Source organism: Panulirus ornatus, chromosome 51 (assembly GCF_036320965.1).
Source record: "Panulirus ornatus isolate Po-2019 chromosome 51, ASM3632096v1, whole genome shotgun sequence".
NCBI lineage: Eukaryota > Metazoa > Arthropoda > Malacostraca > Decapoda > Palinuridae > Panulirus > Panulirus ornatus.
This window is the reverse complement of record NC_092274.1, coordinates 3,092,501-3,113,882: the sequence shown is the minus strand read 5'-3', so window position 1 is coordinate 3,113,882 and position 21,382 is coordinate 3,092,501. Positions and strand designations below refer to the sequence as shown.

General features: G+C 45.1%; 1 protein-coding gene across 1 annotated transcript in view; it reads left to right on the top strand.

Moving 5' to 3' along the window:
• Window positions 1-4,647: 4,647 nt before the first annotated feature.
• The window catches only part of LOC139764829 (growth arrest-specific protein 1-like), a 44,118-nt gene continuing 27,383 nt past the window's right edge, over window positions 4,648-21,382 (top strand). Inside the window, exons 1-3 of the mRNA XM_071691803.1 lie at window positions 4,648-5,126; window positions 18,198-18,591; window positions 19,334-19,530. Coding sequence (XP_071547904.1) covers window positions 18,205-18,591; window positions 19,334-19,530 — 584 coding nt within the window. The 5' untranslated portion in view covers window positions 4,648-5,126; window positions 18,198-18,204. The remainder of the gene's footprint in view (window positions 5,127-18,197; window positions 18,592-19,333; window positions 19,531-21,382) is intronic.

The window sequence follows — 21,382 nt, the reverse complement described above, 5'->3', positions numbered from 1 at the left end:
CAGTGCAACGGAAGAGAAGGTTAGTTGTTCAGTACCAGGTGTTGCAATTAGTTCGTTCCTGTGTTGTGGATAATCCTAAGAGATGTACAGTGTTGATGAGTCGCTTATATGTAATTCTTTAGTCATGGGATAGTGAAACTGACAAATTACCTTAACTGTTGTTATGGTAATTTTAACTGTTAAGGGGCAAACTGCCTCGTTAATGAGATTTAGTGTTCTGTGGTTTGATTTGTTGTTATACGAGAGGATCATTATTGTGCCAGCTTGCTGTTGTGTGAGTACCAGAAAGACATACTTGGTGGAATCAAATGTTGTGACCATAACCTGGTTCAGGCTTGAGAAACACCAATTCCAGGGCCGAAGACTTTGAGGACACACGGATCGTACACAGTGAGTGACATATGATTACACATTACTTCCTGTCTGATGATGTTCGTATCTTGACCTTCCTTCACCGTGTCACATCCTGGTCCTTGTGCACACGATTGGATTAGAAATGCTATCGACCACGTATGGCTAACTTGGGAACCCAGGCGTCATGATACATCAGTAACCTCACCGTACAGATGATCTGCTGTAATGCTTGTTGTCACTGTAATTTATCTCTCTGTATGTATCTGTAAAGTGCCCTAGTTCCAAAGCCATCTTGGTCGAGAGGAATGGATAGAAAAGAAGAATATGCAGGTATTGATCATGGCTGCACAGGGTTTTGTAGACCAGACGGTGAAAGGAAGAAAGGTTATGTGAAGAGTGGAAGACAAAAAAGGAGAAAGAACATTCCACAGATTATGTTCTAAGGCAGAAGGGGACATCATAACGAACCATTTCGTCTGCTGAATTTTGACTCGGAAACTAACATAAATGTGCTTGAAGAACTGATCTTGAAACTATATAATGATGGACGAGAAAGTGTTTACCTTAGAACAGACGAACACAGAATGAATTGTATGTAAACAAAGCCGTACTCGTGTGTAGGATGGATAACTGTGTGTGTGTGTTTTATGAGACATGACCTGGGATCCAGGTTGTGACTTAGGAAGGAGGGATATTTATGTCGTATGAGCAAAGTGGTTCCTGCACTTCATCTGTGAGAGGTAGTACTGACGCCTGGTTATAAAAGCTAAGAGCCGGTCATCCCAGAGGAGCAGGAGAGAAGAACCGCTTTGTTCTCTCTCTCTCTCTCTCGTCCCGCTGTGTACAGAGAGAGAGAGAGAGAGAGAGAGAGAGAGAGAGAGAGAGAGAGAGAGAGAGAGAGAGCAGCACGAGCTTAGTTTTATATGCTAAATTGATGGATGACTATCAAAAGATCTTAAAAAGCATGGATGACGTGATGTGACACATCCAGAACGGACCTCTGACAAGGTAGTTTGGTCGTTCAAGAACGTAACTACGTACATCTTACGAGGTTGTTAGCCACGCCTCTCTCACGTATGTTAGGATTCCCGTGTACACTGTACAGGTGACCGTATGATGAGGACACAGATGGCGCGCGTGAAGTTATTTGACCGCCCATGGACGAAGGAGTTTCTGAGGCTCCCCAGGACTCGTGACCCCTTGACCCTGGGGACCCATCAACCTCCCTCCAGGCCTGCAGGGGTGGTGGGGAACCGTACCGCATCATAGAAAATGTACAGTGGTCTCTTACTAACTCATCTAGAATTAGATTTTCTGCATTTCCTGGGCGATAGATCTACCATATTGTCATGAAACAGTCGACCAGTCATGTATTCCATTACCTTTATACTCTTATGGTATTTTGTTACCAGGACTTACTGGGCGAAGATGTGCTGTAAGTTGACAACTTGTTCCCGTAGAGATATCCAGTCTTGCGTACCTTCGTGTCAGTAATTTGTTGTAACCATGACGTGATTTGTGTCAGATATAGGCCAGAGTTGCTCAGAGATACTGAGGAATGCTAAAGGGAATTAATCTTAGTATTTACCAAACGCAGAGTGTATGACGAGTCGGGTTTCAAAAATCTATTCTCGTGGGAAAATGGAACCCATCCATGATACAGCGAAGTGCCTGTATTCCAGCGTTACTCTCTGTAACTAGCAACACGCTAGAGGCAGTACTCATCAGTGTCCTACACACATCCTACGTATAGTGAGGTAGGACCCTGCCGTACATCCTGACCCCAGTATTCCTGTCTCCTATATTTCTGTCACTGGCCTGAGTGATTAACCATAAGGACTGTACCACACAGGTACCACTAAGGTGAACAATTACCCACTTGGAAACCTCTTGACAGCTATACGTGATGAACAGTGATGACCAGCTGCATCCTAAAGTTATCGTAACATTGCGGGATAAAGCAATGATAACAGATCCTCGCACAACAAAACACACACGATGCAGAAATAGATAAGCTGTGGCAAGAGGCCATGGTAAACAGAACTCCCAGCCAAGGAGCAAGCTAATGGGTGGGTGATGGGTAAAAGCAGGGAGGCGATGCTGGTTCCTCTTGTGGTACTATGACTTAGGACTTGTATTGTTTGATGAAGAAATCCAAACTGTGTGTGCACGCACTCAGACACGGGGATGGACTTGCTTGATCACAAGCAACTGTGTGGGGTGGTCCATGGTGGACGTTTGTTGACTGATATGACTGTTCTTTCTGCTGCACCTTATAGGATTCGGCTCCAGATGGAGTCAGCAAAGAGGTATTTGATGTGCAGTGCGCGCCATAACCTTCTCTGTAAACATTCGCCTCCAAAAAAGGCAGACAGGAACGAATAGCGAGAGACAGAGCTGCTGAGGAGGACCAGTAGGTTCAACGAAAGCAAAACATGGTCCTGAAAAACGCAGCCTCTATTGTCGTTCTGCTGGACTCAACAGAGAGAGGATTCAGGGTTCCCTGAAAAGGCCACCCGAGTGTGTATTACCACCGCAAAATGTGACGAAGGGAACGACAGTTTCTTGTGTTCTGCAGAAACTTTGCCTGATTCTGGACCATTTTCTATCTCGATTCTCATTTCATGACAGAAAATGGTTCTGGCGAAATCAGGGTAGACTCTCCTAGTTAGGCCAGTTCGTATCGTACAGAATGTTCAGTTTAGATGGACGAAGGCCTTCCTGTGAACCCTCTGGCCAAATTCCACGTTCAGTTCCGATAGGGCGGCCCCACCCTGTGATCTAAGGCAGTAGCACGAGTATTATGAAGGAGTGGGGGGGTAACTTATTCTTACTGGGGCAGTTTCTTGTACCCGCATGTCACGAATGAAGCTTATCTTAGCTTGTGAACGAGCGAGGTAACCCCCTGTTTGTGAATCAGAGAGGTAGCCCAGTGGGGCACCTCGCTACCCATGAACCAATAGGGGGTAGTATTCCCTCCATAAACCACCGGGGCAGCTCCCAGACCCAGCCATCAAAAGTCCAAGAAAATGAGTAATCCAAACCACTCATTTTAGCAAATTGTCCACCAAAATGGCAAGTTCTGCTTCGTGAACTGGAAATGAAACTCCTGCCTGGCGCGTCGACCTGTAAGATACCTCCAAGCCTGTCAGCCAGCAGGGTTAGCCCCTGCCCCCGTGGACCGAGAGCAAATCCCCTGCCACGTGGACCGGGCCTTTCCCCCTAGACCAACAGAGAACCCATCCCCTTCCCCCTTTCCCCCCATGGACCCGTTGAGTGGACCGGGGACATAAGCAGTCAAGCCACGTAACTAGCACCGCTTACTGGTCTTAGAAATGCTTGGCCATCCTTGAAATGCATAAGAAAAAGAATATTACCAATTGACTGATTGTGGGTCACGCTATCTGGCGGGCTCAGTTGGCAGTAGCTTATGATTAAGCGGTGCATGAGGAGGGTATCGCATGATCAAACATGCACTTGATCAACAAGGGAAACAAGAATGCCTCGGTACGACTTTCACCAATACCTTTAACCTTTACGAGGAACACGGCACAACAACACAACAAAATTCGCAAATTCTCGTTGGAATAAAACCCCCAAGTCAAGAGCAATACAGCGTCAACGTAATTGAAGGTGAACACACGATGGCGTGAAGTATTAACTCCCAAGGAGCAGCAGGCGGGGTAGAAAGCGAACAAATAAACGTGCGTGAGGCTGTGTGATGAAGCTGTCGTGGTTTTGAACCTACAGTTGGAGGCTGGGTCCCGCGCGTCCTCCACCAACCGCTACAATACCATTCCCATTCGTATTTGTAGGGTTCAGTAGCCTTCAAACTATACATCCATGCATGTGTACCTGATCCTAAGGGCCTGATGGGTCTAGTGCACGTGTTTCTGTTGGACTGTAAACACGCGTGCTTTGGGAAATAAATGCTTAAAATGCTTGCTTGGAAATAGGGCCTTTTTTTGCCCGAAGGCAAAGTCAAATGGTAGCATCTATGGGCGTGCTTTTTTTTTATATTCATTAGTACCTGGTTACCGTATTACGTTGATTCTACACAGCGGACAGTGTTTTCGATGGGATCACTACAATATTCAGCGTTCATGGGACTGTAACACACGACTAAAGTGTTTGGGAAGATGTGTTACGGGTGGGGTACTCCTGAGTCGCGTGGTGACACCTGGCAACTCCCATGGGCACGGGGCGGAGCATTGCTGTGAGTGGAGGCACCAGATACTCATTGTTTTATTCTGCTATTATAACCTTCCCCCGAATTTCTCTTCTCATTAGATACTTCCGAATGAATACGTGGACGTAAAGACACATTGTGAATCACACGAAAGGCAGCACGATTCCTTTAAATCTCTGTTTTTCGCTAAGTAAACAAAAATGTACATTATCCATTGTCAATTTGACTGTCGAGAGGGAGGTTTGCTTACAATCTCACATCTTAATCTTGAGCGCCTCAGTAGTGAACCTGAAGAGGTGGGAGAGTGTGTTCCTCACTTCCTTCCGTGTTTGTGAATGATCAGTTGTTCATTATAAACTATCCCTGAGTGCGGGAATTCCTGGGAGAGGTAGTAAGGACTGAGGCAAACGGTGGCGTTTGAGAGTGATTTAAGGAAAGACGTGGTTAGTGAGGAGGTAGACAAGGCGTGGAGTCAAGTAGAGCGAGCAGTGAGTGCTACAAGAGATGGCTGAAACTATAGCAAGGAGATAGCAACATCCTAAGCTGGGGCTCCCATAAGCTGTTCACGACGACATTTCTTCCCGTGAGTCTTGCTTAACATTTCGTTGTGGACACATCTGCCATCTTTTCCCCCATGGTTTACCCTCTTTTGGATATACTTGATAAAACGCAGTCGTGGATTTAACACGTGTGATTATACTTGGTAATAGACTTCATCACTTTCATCACAATTTATGAATTCTTGATTTAGATTCGCATGGACTTAGTTGCGTGGAAACTTATGAATTGGACGTTCCAACAACAGTTTTTGCGATAATACAGAAGGTGTGCTTATGTTATAGAAAGGTATACGTGCTTTATATGAGGTATACATAGAGTATATATCAGGAAAGTTACACTTAGACATCAAGTATGTGTCGTATGATATAACTTTGACGAAAGACAAGATGATTAAGGATTTTTCTCCGTACGACAAATAATTTGTGAATGTAATGGTTCAGACGACTGACGCCAACAACTGACTACATTTTGTACAGAATGTGTCGTCTAGAAAGTAAGTACTTGCGTATGTACTCGTGTACATCTTGTAACAGTTCTTTAAGAATGATACTTTCACGTCGGGTTACCAGAGCAGTCTCAATGGTAAGGTCTGTTGAGGAGGAAGAGCTTTTGTGAAGTGGATAGAATTTTCATGTTATCGAAGGACCCGAATTCATCATCATCTTTATTTACACCAGAATGTTGATATTATGATGGCCACAGCTTGGTAGAGAACTGTCATTTTTCTGATCATATACTTTGCGTATTACAAAGGAAGAAGCTATGAGTGTATGCTGTAGACTGAGCGAGTATGATAATCTGAGAAGAGGGACGCCCTTCTGGAGAGAATGGAGGGTAGAGATTCACAGAATATCATTTAATGAGTGTGGTCAAACTTAATGACAACCAACAACTGAACTGTCATTAAGCGGCGATACTGAAGTATGAATTACGGTACATCATTACAAAATCATGTATCGCTGGGACATACGTCGTGTGTATTCATGTTACGTTAAAGTACCGAGTCAAATTTTGTATCAGTAAGTCCGGCATCAGAAATGGTAAAGCTCGTTCATGAACATAGTATTGTACATGTGTCGTTAGATTTAACAAGTAGTTACTGTTGGATAATCTAATGACCACATGCAGATTAGATACGTGAAAGTTATATTAACACACCTGGTACAGGGAATGTTCATTGGTAATTTGTATAAATGGTTCAGCTTGTATCCCAGCGCGAACATACAGAGACGCAGCCCAAATGGTACAATCACTGGAAACATTATGATCCATTTCATGTACTACAGAAAAATATATATAATGATATCCCATACAGAAAAAAAAAATTCCGAGCATTTAAAGGTGTTATATGGAAGTAAAATAGTACATGTAATGAAGAAACACCTCACTAATGACATGACATATTGTGTATTTCAAAAATGATATAAAACTTAAATTTTAAAAACAACGGATCCATAATTGATCATGTCTTCAAGAAACACAAAATGATATCATGTTAATGTTTATGTAAAAATAACTAAGTAGTTATCCATTTCACAAGCAATTGATTATATTTATAAGTTGATATTAAACCAAACACATCAGCGAGTAAATCGTGTATTTCTCATGCATAATGTTACCTGTAGGGAAAATGTTAAATAGAAGGCATTAGTAAGCAGTCATGCATTTAACAGTTAATATTAAGCTTAGATTAAGAGGTTATCAAAGAAGGGAACCCATCCTAAATTACAATTATATGGTAACAATTCCACCAGATGGTTCAGTCATTAGGCCGTGATATAAACAATTTACATACTGTCTTTTGAAAAAGATTAATAAGTTGATGATACGGACGCTATGAACAAGCTATTTACAATATTGTCTTTTGAAAAAGATTAATAACTTGATACTGACGCTATAAACAAGCTATTTACATATTGTCTTTTGAAGAAGATTAATAAGTTGATGATTACGGACGCTATGTGTACTATGTCCGCAAAGATGTAAGTGTTGCAGTAGCTAAATTCATTGATGGGAGGCCCTGCACTCACAGCCAGGCTAGATCAACCACGTGTAGAATTTTAACAAGAAACTGTACCTGTAATCTGTAACATAAGCCCACCTTGATTTTAAGCTCTTTTTAAAATAATTAGGTGATTAATATAATGACCTCCCTATTCTGTAATATCTGTAATATGTCAACTATGTATTTTTAGTCTGAATTACCTTCGAACTTCAGTAAACTGATATTTGTTATTTAGTATTTATCCATGACGACTTTGAGGCTTATAATTCTTATCCAGGTTATGTCTCACACAAGTTCCAAAACTTGGATAATCTTTTGAGATTTTGTATTAATTAAGAGAAGAGTTTGAGGCTTAGGTGACGTAGTGAGTACAGCGAAGTTTACAGACAAGTAATGATTTGTGCAAGAAAAGTGTTTTTTGAAAGTTTTGACTTGTGAAGCTTCGTGGAAAGTATTAAATGTTAGCACAGGTCTTTCAAAAAAGTATTGACATCAGTTTCCATATTATGAGGGAAATAGTATTTTGACAAACCTCGTAAGTATTATTTAGTTTTATGGAACTTGAAAAAAAGTAATACACTTAATTCGGAATACACCTGAAAAGTATGTATTCCTATCATGTGTTTTTTTTTCAAAACTCTCATACTTCTGTTTCGAAGTTTTAAGAAAAAAATATATATTGGTATTACGAAGATATTCGAAAAAGAAGAAAATAAAAACCCCGATGGCGCGTTCCACAGCGCTATTGCCTTCTTCATACATAATGCATACATCTGACAACATTCCAGAGTTGGATAGTATTCATAGATCTTTTATGGCTATGATAATGTGGTAAGACAGCCAAAATGCTGGAAATGGCTGGAGCGAAGGCGGGAGAGGTACATACATCGTTGTCCATGCCTGGAAAACCCTGGGATGCAAGGTCCTGGACTTGGAAATAGATTCATGTTGGAGAGACGGGCATGGAAGACCTCATGGGGGCCCATGATTCTTGAATACTTTGCTTGCAGTCGTCAGGAACGCCATGAAATACACAGGGAGACGTTGATGAATATCCTGGAAAAGGATTTCCAGTGTAGTAGACCATCCTGCTCCCACAGAAACCCCCTTCAGCTGCCCCACACGAACTTTCCAGTGCACACTAGACCAGCCTGCTCCCACAGAAACCCTCCTCAGCTGCCCCACACGAACTTTCCAGTGCACACTAGACCAGCCTGCTCCCACAGAACACCCCACAGCTGCCCCACACGAACAATCACTTCATCAGCCTTACCCACGTGATTCCAGTAACAATCCCCTTGTGTGTGTGTGTGTGTGTGTGTGTGTGTGTGTGTGTGTGTGAGGGAATGGGTCAGGAAGGGAGGGTAGGATTAAGTAGGATTACTGGCCGGGGTTGAGAGATTCCTGGGGGATAGATGGGCAGGTGGGAGGTCGATTACGCTCCGAAGGTTCACCCATGGCCTGGAGGTAGTGTCAATATAAGGTTATTTATCTCCTACGTTTCACGTAGTTTATATATATATATATATCAGTGATCGGGACTTGAGCATTTTTGGAGAACGAGAGGAGTGCAGGAGACAAAATAGATCGGAATAATGTGGTATATAGGGGACGACGTGCTGCGAAGGCGGGGAAGGACAAAGACGTTTTTTCATCTATTGGCTCAGTGAGATCACACTGTACTATACATACTCACATTGGATCCTGTAAGACCACATTATACGATAAGAGATTTCTTAGCTGCAGTGATTTCATTATCTGTCTGTCTGTTTCGTTCCTGTCTTCTCTGTTTAATTGTCTCTCTCGCGTCAAGAAGAAACACACAACGAACTTCTTTGCACACATCCAGTCTCTAGCTACCACGTATAATAATGTCTACATATTCATTTCTGTAATTCTATATATTTCTCTCATCCCCTGTGCCATCCTGAAGCGACCTCGTTTGCATCTATTTTCTTCCTCTATAGAATGTTATCAGCCGTCCGTCGCTTCTCTTTCCTTAACCCCAGAATAAAGACTCGCGAGTGTTGATTTGACTTGAGGTATAGAAAAGGTTGTTACCCAGCCTCCAGGAACACCAGCGTCCCCAAGCAAGCTACACACGTTCAGAGTGGCCTGGCTGAGTTGAAATTCGACTCTGGTGGTGGATGGGAAGATTGAATGGCTGGCTGGCGAGTTAGTTGGCTGGCTGGGGCGGGTGTGGGTAAGCGAGAAGTGGAGATTAATGATGGAATTCACGCTGGAGACAGAGGGAGATATGTTAGGTGGTGGCGGGAGGGAAGTTGGGGGAGGAGGTCGTTAGATACTGTGTAGGGGAGAGATTAGGGAGTGGGTGGTGGTGGGCAGAAGGTAGTTAGGTCGTAGGGGGGTGGAGAAAGAAGGTTGGGGAGGAGGTAGTTAGGTAGTGGGGGTGGTAGCGAAGGTTGGGGAGGAGGTGGAGGTGGTAGCGAAGGTTGGGGAGGAGGTGGAGGTGGTAGCGAAAGTTGGGGAGGAGGTAGCTAGGCAGTGGAGGTGGTAGCGAAGGTTGGGGAGGAGATAGTTTCGTAATGGAAGGAGTAGAGAAGGACATGAGTGGACCTGTTGTGAGACGCTGTTACTCTCAAACCTTTATCCATGAACGGAACTTTTAACGTAAAAAGAAGACAGAAAAAGATATGGTGTCTGTATTGTTACACAGACATTCCTCCGTCCCTCTATCACTCGTGATTGATCTTAGTGTCTTTGTCTTTGAGTTAGTCGCAGGCTTCAATACCCTTGATCTGAGGTGTAGCTTGAGTGTTGCTGTCGTCTGATCTCACTCTTAGTAGTGGGTACAAAACTGGCAGGCAGGCCTCGTACCTGGAATAAGGTGTAGTACATTTTCGTAAACAGGATTTAAGAATGATATATACCAATCACAGTAATTGAATGCAGTACCATAGATACGTTTAAGAATATACTTCGTAGATAATTCCCATCAAATCCACGACCAACATTGCTTGCGTCTCCTTAGTTACAAAAAATATTAGTAGAATTTCCTTGTACACTTACCTCGTGAGGACTCAGTGTTCTGGTGGTGTTTCACCTCTCTTATGTTTACCTTGTATTCCTAATTAGTGTTACTAAACTGTTATACAACGTTACACTGTAGATCCTTGAGTTCGTTAAAGATATGTGCGTTAAGAGTCGGTGATGTGTGAGGGGTCGTGTGTGTTTGTTTAGGTTCATGTGTCAGTGACGCTAGTGGTCCATGGTTGTAGGACAGGGGAAACAAGCTAATGTTGGGGTCAAAGGTCGTGGATCATCACTCATGGGGGATGTGTCAAGACGGAAGTCATCAGCATAACACTGTACAGTGTCATGAGGATCCAAGTTCAAGATTTTTGAACAGTTTACGCAAAAACAACACTGAACAGTGTCGGGTCGATGGACCTTACCTGTGCATGGAGGAACTCCTCACTTCGAGTTCTGAAAGTGGTTCGAGGAGGAGGATCATATATATGTGCGAGACTGAAAACCTATTTGAGGTTTTACGATGGCTGCACATGTCGCTCTCCTGCTGTGTGGGCAACACAGGAACAGGGGATTGTGTGTGTACCCCGACTTGAAAGGATGCAACAATGGTGAGAGGATGAGGTTATGCGAGGCGATAATACTTGATCCTACAGAGGATAGTACGATCCAGTAATTATACAGATGCAAGACGTGAGGGGAAGTGGGGTCGAGGACTGTCAGAATTAGGTGTGTGCTGAGGCATGGTGGTTCGACGTGTCCAGGTGTGACGAAGGATGCCTTGTGGAAGGATCATGTTTTAAGGAGATCAAGAAGGGAATTGTTAGCAGACTAAGTCTGCATCATGAACCTGCAAGACAGACACTTAGACAGACAGACAGACACAGACACACTCACACCAAAACTGAAGTTCAGGTGGGTCATCTGGACTGAATTGTCATTCGCCGTATTTTATAAAGATACTGATTCTCAGAGATATTCTTACCCCAGCGGTAAATCCTTACCCCGGCTCCACCCTGGGTAAAAGCGGGTTCAAGCGCGTCGGTGTAGGAGCGTGTGACAGTAAAGAAATGTAGCGGGGTCACGGGAAATGATCCGTTTCTCGAGGGCGTCACCATCATAAGGGGCTTGGAACAATACTCAGTTGTTGGGGTGGGGGTTTTTGGTCCCATGGGAGTGTAGGACGAAGGGAATTTTCCAGGGAATGGAGGAAGCCCAGACTTGATTTTGCGGGCGACCCTAATCCTGAAGAATGAAGAAATGCGGACAGGTCTTTGAATTACGCGGGGCCCTGGTTCTCTCCCGGTGATGTATATGACCGACTGGTCATATACACTGGTCCAACACTGGTCCAACACTGGTATTTCTAACACTTAGATATGTATTAAACATAATGAATTTATATCTTGACTATCTATAGTTAGAATCGGTTGGTAGATACAATGGCTATGATATTTTAGAAGTGTAGCGGGGAAAATCTTTTTTGAAATTGTGGAGGACATGGTAGGTTATGGTTATGATGTTTTAGAATTGTATTGTGGAAAATGTTTTTGAAGTTGTGGAGGACATGGCAGGTTGCTATAGTAGTGTGTGTGGGGTGAGGACGTGGGTTGGGCTGGTGTATTCAAGGTTCGAGACGACCATAACTCCAGATTGTGATGGAGGAAATGTTATGATATAGGGAGTGTAAAGTGTTGTGGATGATGACTCTGTCCTCTGTCTTCCTAACGTTAAGAGTCGCTGAGATAGACGGGAGCAGTTAAGAAACCCTGAGATAGACGGGAGCAGTGAAGAGTCGCTGAGATAGACGGGATCAGTTAAGAGTCGCTGAGATAGATGGAAGCAGTTAAGAAACCCTGAGATGGACGGGAGCAGTGAAGAGTCGCTGAGATAGATGGAAGCAGTTAAGAAACCCTGAGATAGATGGGAGCAGTTAAGAGTCGCTGGGATAGATGGTCGTCGTCAGCGGGAGCAGTGTGACAGCTTAAGCGCCAGGAAGTGATTTAAGCTTCAAAAAAGTGTCAGCTGGTGGGCTCTGTGCCGCCCCCCCGCTCCCTCCCCTGTTTGTTATCTCTCTCTATCACCAGAACTCTCTCTCTCTCTCTCTCTCTCTCTCTCTCTCTCTCTCTCTCTCTCTCTCTCTCTCTCTCTCTCTCTCTCTCTCTCTCTCACGACTTCCATGCGTGTTACCGGACTTGCGTGGCAGTATCCACGAAAGATATTTTCTTGACTTTGGGATGTTTGATTGGGCCATGGGGGCGAGAAAAAGATAATATTTTTTGTGAGAGGAGGTCGTCCTCTTTTTTGCATCATCCCTACGAGGAATTATGTAATGAGGAGTATTATGGTTGTGCTAATGGGTTTTTCTATTGCTGGAAGTCCTATCCATTAGTCGTGCGCGGTGTTAGCAGTCCCTGGCATGGGGCATGGAGCTAAGGGGGAGAGAGATGTATATATGATCCACCTTCAACTCTAACTTTTCGCGGCGACGTGAGATAGGACAAGTCTTGAGACATTATCCATCGGCCAATTTGCTCCCAGTTCTTTAAAAGGTGGTGTTTATATAGCTGGGGAGGCGGGTAGGTGAGAGGTTTCTGCGCGTCGGGAGGAGGGCTGGGGGTTTTGAGGGCTAGGCCAAGGTGTGTAGCGGCCGCTGAAGACGTGGAGGGGTAGGTGAGGAGGACAGGGCTGTTGGGGCTCGGTATAGACGGATAGGTAGACGGGCAGGGTAGATGACAGAGGGGGGGGGGTGTATACTAATACGTAGGTTGGTGAGCCAGGGAAGGAAGTAAGTAGACAGGAAGACGAGACAATGGGGAGACAAGATGGGGTACGACGCATGAAGGGAACGTAGTCCCTTTTCCTTCGTGAAGACAACCGAAGAATTTCCATCATATTTCCCAGTATGAAAAACCAACTCCAATCTATCGAAGAGTGTCATCAAGGACGACTTTACGACTCTACAGCACGACGGTACGACCCTTGAGGAGGTTGACCTGGCTTTAGACCCTATCCTATTGGATTAGGTCATACATCACGACGACATATAACCAATGGTTGTAATGATACCATGGTACGGGTTTAACTCTCTCATAATGATGGTATGTAATTGTCCTCCTGGGCGAGATTATTAAGCGCGATCAACTGAGTATCTCACTCATCGCTGAGGATAATCCAAGATGGTTCACATACCTCATGTACATTCCTGCCGGGATAATTTGAGTGTTTCTAACCACTCACATGCGTCAGGAAGGGGGTTGTTTAGATGGAGTGGTCCGTGCACTTCATCACCTTGGTGTGTTGCACCGCCTCACTCGGGGACCTGCCTGTATTTAAAAAGTAGTGTGCGAGCGTCGTAAGGTAAGGAAGAACCTGTAGTTTTAAACCAGCAACATCATTTGCTGAACATCTTCGATTCTGAAGGACTTCAGTGGCCGGTGTGGCTCTTATCTATTGTTGCAGCTTCACTCACCGTGTTGGGGTTGTCACAAGGCTGGTTACCTCCTCATGATCCCGCTGGAGGCTACGACAAGCCTCGTTTTACCTTTGCGGGGAAGACTTGTGTCCTATTTAGACTCACACGCGAAGTATTTAGATTGTCTCTCCGTCGTAAACATCAGCCTGTTCTCAGGGATCTGCTTAGAAGACGTGGATTATATCCGGATGAGATTCTCGGGTGCTAACTCTTCGCTGCTATCGGCGAGCGGCATGTCTGTTTAATCTATAGTTTCATTGCGATCAGACGTTATGAGGAAATTGAAGTACATAGACGTAATTTTCCTAGTTATTTCCGCACATTTTGAAGTATTACTTAGCTTCCGAAACTGTCAAGTGCTTTTCACGAAGGAATGAAGTAAATTTCCATTCTAAATGTTGATATTCCATTTACTAACGTTCCAAAGAAATATTGATGATGTAATTCTGCTTTTAACGAACCAACCTTTTCCTATTCCTCCGTTAGTACGGGGGCTTGATATACGACATCTGATTTTATATTAAAGATATGCACATGATGTGGTGGCTGTAAATAATTTTCTTTTTTTCCAAAAATTCAAGTATGTAGATTATGAAAACCCTTGTGAGCGGTGTTGTCATGTTAACCAATTGTGTGCATGATTTTAGTTGCATGCACTCGATGTTATTGTGGGTGTAATCTATGAGGAATCATGCGGTGGAGGTTCGACCATGTTGGGGTATGTGAAGAATCATGTGGTGAAGGCTCAATTTAGTGTGACAGGTGAAGTTATCTTGCGCCTGGCAGCAAGACGAAGCACGTCCCCCTGTACGACATTAAATGTTCACATTCGTCGTGGCAAGAGTGTTGGAGGTGTTTATCAGGGGCGACCCGACATTAAGTTTCTGTGCAGCCTTCATCCTTACTGATTATTGCCTCCATTGTGTCATTTATTGCCGCCCGGTGATGTGTACGAGGTCGCTTGTTGCACCAGGTTGACATGTTAGACATCTTTGCTGCCGCGTAGCGCGGCGGTGCCGGGCGTACGATAATCTCCCTCTCCTGGGCAGGTACGGTACAGCGACACAGCGACTGCAGAGCTCCTACCGCACGCCTTTATTATCGCGTTTTCACCCTTTTTCTTATCCCATTGGCTCCGCCATCATCATCTGCCTGTTCTTATACACGTTCGTTTTCGATTCATGACACTTGGACTCCCTGCACATGCGCACAAGAACATCACAACATTTATTCTCTCCAGACTCACCTACGCCTCCTCTTACCCGGTCCTCCTCCCCGCTACCCACCACACACAACTAGAAAAGGTGCAAAGAAGTGCATTCAAGATCATCCCCGGCCCCCTCTTACCCATCAAGAGGCGCCAAGTACACTAGTCCTTCATTCGATAGTTCACATAAGAAGCTTCACCTTTTCCGCCACCGTCACCTCCTGCCACCAGAGATCCCTCGTCTCAAAGTTGCAGTTCGAAACCGCTACCGCATCAAATGCATCCGAGTTCGCACAGACAATAGTCCCATCATGATCACTCTATGTTTGAAGACTCTGTTTAACCCCACACATTTGTACATTTCCAATGTCTACATTGTTTGCATTTCTCTATATTCTAAGCCTCTGCCTGCAGTTGATCCACTGATACTCCCCCTACGGAATGAAGGCAGTTGGAAATGGAAAATTGTTGTACAATTTTGAGTTACCGTTGTCTGAACATTTAGGAGGGTGTAAGGCGTGCATGGGATAGATTAAATTGATTTATTTATTCATCTTTAGGCCTTTGGAAAATGGTTCTGGTGTTATCCAGGACCATTTTTCCAGGGACTCGTTAGAGGCCAAGTCTGCGTTACTTTCAGTGGCAGGGAGAGGAGGATTCCTTTGAAGCGAGAAGTTCACTGACGAGACTATATTCTCTTTCGTCAATTGACGATGATACAGTGTTGCCAAAAGTGAATTTTCACCCGCGATGCCACATCAGTCACTCAGGAGTCCAGTAACACCAGTGCATTAGATCGATGTGGTATACGGGGGGCGCGAAGTACCATATGTGGGTTGAACGAAAGCGTAGGAAGCGTTGGAGGTAAACCATGGAATGGTCTGGAAGGTTTAGATGTGGATGGTGGGTTTGGGTATCAGTACATTATACATAACAGCTTGAGACTACATATGTGTAGATCAGAGCATTGCTTTGTTCCTGACGCTGCCTGGCCATGGCGGGAGAAGTATTTATGTATTATTATTATTATTATTTATCCCTGGGGATAGGGGAGAAAGAATACTTCCCACGTATTCCCTGCGTGTCGTAGAAGGCGACTAAAAGGGGAGGGAGCGGGGAGGGCTGGAAATCCTCCCCTCTTGTTTTTTTTTTAATTTTCCAAAGGAAGGAACAGAGAAGGGGGCCAGGTGAGGATGTTCCCTCAGAGGCCCGGTCCTCTGTTCTTGGTGCTACCTTGTTAATGCGGGAAATGGCGAATGGTTTGAAAAAAAATTATTATTATTATTATTATTATTATATGAGAGCGTTGGGAGATATATCCCAGGTGTGAAGGAGATCCAACTCCACCTCTTCCACTGGTGTATTCTTTCGACGTAGCCAATTTTAAGTTCAGTCAGTCAAGTATTTGTTTGGCAGGTGTATGGTGACGTAACGCTGATTCCCAGAAATATCGGGTCACTGGCTGACGAAAACAGTGGAAATGAATTAAGATCATATCAGGATAATTGCCCATTTGACTCGTCTGGTCTTGCGCTCCTCTCGTATGAGGAGAAATGCCCTTCTTACCCCCAGCTGGTCTTAGCATATATATATATATATATACGAACCTTCCGACGATTCATTTAGAACTTTACGAGTGAACCCCTTGGTGGATGTTCGATTGTTTTAATAGTCTGTGGATCAACGGGTGTTGAGCCCCCACACTCGCCAATAGCATGACCGATATTTCTTTTGCTCAATTAATTCTGTAGGAAATTAATTCATTTTTTTTTACAGTTTTGTCGTGGTTTACTATCAGGTAAGATTTCTCTATAATCAGTTCTTCATATGTGTATAAGGTGATCTTTGAACTCTCGTATGATGGTATAATTTTCGACTCATCGCGTGTTTCATTGTATACATCTTCCATTGATGGTTCATTGTGAGGTTCGACCAATGGTCGGATGTTTCACAGCGCTGCGATACTACCCGAACTTGTTCGAATCATCTCTAACACCGTGGAAATTTCAATTATGTGAGGAGAGTTTACATTTAATTAACAGCTATTTTGAGACAACTGGGCCCTTCCTTCGGTGAGGGATAATTGATATTGCTAATGGTGTAACGAGAGGTTTGAGAGACCTTACGACCGCGTTGGAGGGTCAAACCATAGTTATGATCATGAAGCTGGTTTCGGGGATAACCGAACCCGTCTCGAAAGTCTGTGATAGAGAGAGAGATGGCGATAAAGTAGAAATTTCCTCTTTTGAGGCATGCGAGGCAGGCCTATTACCAAGCAGCACGAGAGATAATTGAACCCGTTACTTGTGTTTATGATACTGAGTCGGGGCGATAAAATGAAGCCTGGTTTTTTTTTTTCGCAGTGTTTGAGACTTGAACGTTTAAGAAGCAGCTTCGAAGATAATTGAACCCGTTTCATGGATCCATAATGTTGATGGAAAGTGATAAAGCAGAATTGTTTAGTGGCTTGGGAGTAGGCGTTGCTCGCCAAGTCTGGCTGGTAGATTGGTGTTAGTTCTGGTAACTGCAGCTGTGATGAGGAGGGTCTATGATTTGACCGGCCCTCAGCAACAGGCCAGAGAGAGAGAGAGAGAGAGAGAGAGAGAGAGAGAGAGAGAGAGAGAGAATCGATTATCACCTTCGAGATTTATATAAGGTTGGCTTGCCTGCCTGGCCACTCTGATGAGGTGGGACAAAAACTCAAAGACATAATGTGGTCTCGTAATATATGCCTTCGACTGGGGATCTTGGGTGGGGATGAGCTGGTCTTCTGAGCTGTCCAGAGATCTCGTATCCCACGAAAAACTGGTAGACGGGAAAAAATTACCTGCTATGAATTAAGGACGAGTAAGATAAGGTGCGATAACTGTGCAGAAATGAAATTAGAGGAGAAAGAATAAAGGAGGGGGGGGGGGGGGGGGGGAAATCAGTCGAAATGGAGGTAGGGAATTGCGAGCTGTTTCCTGACGCTGAGTCGCGTTTAATTGGAATATTACTAAGACTTGTAAGTCAGTGGCGTAGGAGAGTACGATGAAAAAAGAAAACAGACAAACGTGAAACTAAGTTGAGGTTGCTTGGGTTGATATGGGGGAGGGTTGAGCCACGCAGCCCCTGGTGTGTGGATGTGATCGAAGGTAAAGATTTAGTGGGAAGGATATACGTCAGGATCCTTGCATGGTATGTGAGGGAGACGTGGGCCTCCTGTTTCTCCCGCAGCAGGACCTCGGGTCATATAGATGATAAGTCAGAGAGAACGCGAGAGCAGTCTCCCTTGCCCTCCCTGTCCAGGCCACCCCACCCATGGGTTTATGTATTGTGTATTTACATTTTCTGTACATCGTGTTTGGTTTATGTTTTTGAGGTATTCGCAAAACATAGATGTTATCTAATTTTTGTGTGGTCTTTTCTCCTGCAGGCGTGATATGTGGGTCGTGGTTCGAGCTGCGGCTGTGGTGATGGTGGTGGGTGCTGTGCTAGGGGGTTTAGTGGCTGCCACGGACCCCCAGCAGACGCCCCTCGCCCACACCAACTCCAGCACGCCCTCCAACATATCCACTGCTACGGCGCCTCCTCATGCGTCCCCAGGGGCGTGGTCTCCTACCTTGCTGGTGCCCTCTGCGGCCTCCCAGGTGCTGTGTGAGGAGGCCAGAATTCGCTGTGCCCTACGCAGCGGCTGTGGCATGGCCCTGCAGAACTATATGTTAGGCTGCGCAGATCTGATGAGCGGACGCATTGACTATTGTGACGAGTACTGCAAGAATTCACTTATAGCCCTGACTTCCACTGAGGAGGGTCACTCCCTTATGGACGTAAGTTACGCCCATACTACACGTATACATAACCCTTGTGACAGATTAGCACTATCAATTATTTTCCTAAGAATAACGATGGTTTTCATGTTAACATTAGGTAATTTCTCATAACTGGAACATTTATCTTTAGCAAGTGGACTGATGAGAAAAGAGGAGGTGGTGAAAGCCATGCGGAAGATGAAATACGGCAAGGCGTCCACTCTTGAGTATGATGACCTGACCTCTATTAAGCGTCAGGTCAAACGCCAGATCACCATACCTATGGGCCATTGTCGTGTTCAAGATTTTAATTTTCAATATTCTGGTTTGTTTAAACAGAGCACAATATTGTAAACAATTTATACACCAGGTGAAGATGTGGTTTGATTTTGTGGAAATAGTGAAGTTGGATAGATGTACAGAGACTAGTGGATCTGGTGAGCTGTAAGATTCCCTCCAGAAATTGTGGATGGCGTCTGGGTTGCCTCCTACCACTTCTGACGCGTCCATCATCCATTTTCTTTTTAAGTTATCATCAATGCTCTAGTGGACCGAAGAAGAGAACCCCTAGTTGAAACGCATAGAAAGTTTAAGTATTCTTTTTTTGGTTTAAAGAAAGTGACTTTTAGGAATATTCTCTCTCTCTCTCTCTCTCTCTCTCTCTCTCTCTCTCTCTCTCTCTCTCTCTCTCTCTCTCTCTCTCTCTCTCTCTCCATATGTGACTGACCCTGGTTTCCCTTGGTGTCGCCCCCTGCAACAGTGCCTGTGCAGCGACGACTACTGCCGGGAGGCCAAGGGTCGGGTCGAGGTGTGCAGGGAGGAGGTGGTGGTGGCCAACGCAGACTCTTCGGTCGTCTCCTGCAGCGTCGCCCACTGGATCTGCTCGGCGGACACCCTGTGCGCCACCGCCATCAGCTACTACGACCGCTTCTGCCGCAGGATGTTCCTGGGCAAGGGGTAAGGACACGTCTCCCCCACTCACTCCCCAGCCCAAACTCTGGTCTCTCTTACCACGCCCCAGAAGCCCCTCCAGCCACGTCCTAGCTCCCCCAGCCACTCTCCAGTCCCTCTAGTCGCTCTTCCAAGCTCTCCCAGCCACGCTCCTGCTCCTTCAGCCTCTTACCACGCCCCAGCAGCCCCTCCAGCCTCGTCCTAGCTCCCCAGCCACTCTCCAGTCCCTCTAGTCGCTCTTCCAAGCTCTACCAGCCACGCCTCTGTTCCTTCAGCCACACCCCAGTCCCTCTAGCCACTCCCCCAGCTCTCCCAGCCTCACCCCAGTCCCTCTAGCCACTCCCCCAGCTCTCCCAGCCTCACCCCAGTCCCTCTAGCCACTCCCCCAGCTCTCCCAGCCACGCCCCTGTCCCTCTAGCCACACCTCAGTCCCTCCAGTCACTCCCCCAGCTTTCCCAGCCACGCCCCTGTTACTTCAGCCACACCCCAGTCCCCAGTCCTTAATTTCCTCTGTATCATAATCAGTAATTGAATTCCATAATTGAATATATAAAACGATTACTAAATCATAGAGGCAGGTAACCAGGAATTACCATAATGGTGAGGTTGTCATTCTTAGAAATATGATTAACATACGTAGAGACAGTAGAAGGTCTTGTTTACAGCAGGAGCAATACAAGTATATACACAGCTGTGGTGGAGTATAGACCTGTTGATGTTCTTACTAACAACGATTGTATGGCTATTACCACGTTTATTGGTTACACCACTTGAGGTGTACATTTCTCATCTGTATTTTGATGGATGTATTTACTTAGGGTGATTTTAGGGAGCCATACGTTGCGTGTGGGCCTCAAGTCTCTTGTTTCCTTCAGGTTCTCAAGACCACATGTGTTGTGCGTGGTTCTGGTTCTCAAGACCACATGTGTTGTGCGTGGTTCTGGTTCTCAAGACCACATGTGTTGTGCGTGGTTCTGGTTCTCAAGACCACATGTGTTGTGTGTGGTTCTGAGAACTTGTCTTCCCTCAGGCTGCCATAATTAGAAGCTTTGATACGTTTTTTTGGGACTGTGTCTTGGAGGTTCTTGTGGAACAACTGGTTCTTGTGGTGTGTTTTGTGGTAAGTGTCTTGGGGTAGTTCATAGCTGGAGGGTTCTTGAAGGTGAATATAATCTGTTGGGTCCCTTGGGGTTTTTTTTTTAATGGTTTTTAGAGCTGTAACTCTTCCAACTTTATTTTCTTGGGGTCGCGTCTCTGTAAAGTTTACCGTGTTCAGGAACTTGGAAATTTGGGTGTAGGTTTTCAGGTTTAATCTATTAATCTTCCTCTTGCTGGGATATCATGGGGTTGTGAGGGGACTCACACTGGGTCTGGGGGTCTTACAGTAACATCATGAGTCAAGAGCTCGAGGTTGTGAGGTGTAACATCATGAGTCAAGAGCTCGAGGTTGTGAGGTGTAACATCATGAGTCAAGAGCTCGAGGTTGTGAGGTGTGAGTCATCTTGGATCTTTTCGAAATAGACAAAGCAAGATCGCCATGACGTAGCCCACTATTATTGCTTGATGGCACGTAAACAACTGAATGTCATGTTCTTGTCGCACTTTACAAGTGGAACTGCTTTTCCTGGCTGCTCGCCCTCCCCTCAACATGCTTCCGTTGTTTGGAAAAGTCTTGGTATCAAGAAGAAGGGTTCAGTATCCCCTCGTCACACCTGCTGAAGCGGACCCACTCGTTATGTTTCTCCTGATGCCACCTTCTGATACCACCTTCGTAATGCCTTCGCCAGACTGTGTTTATTATGCTTCGCCAGTTCCCCCATCTGCCCCCTGTAAAACTCCACTGTTTTCCTTCACTTTA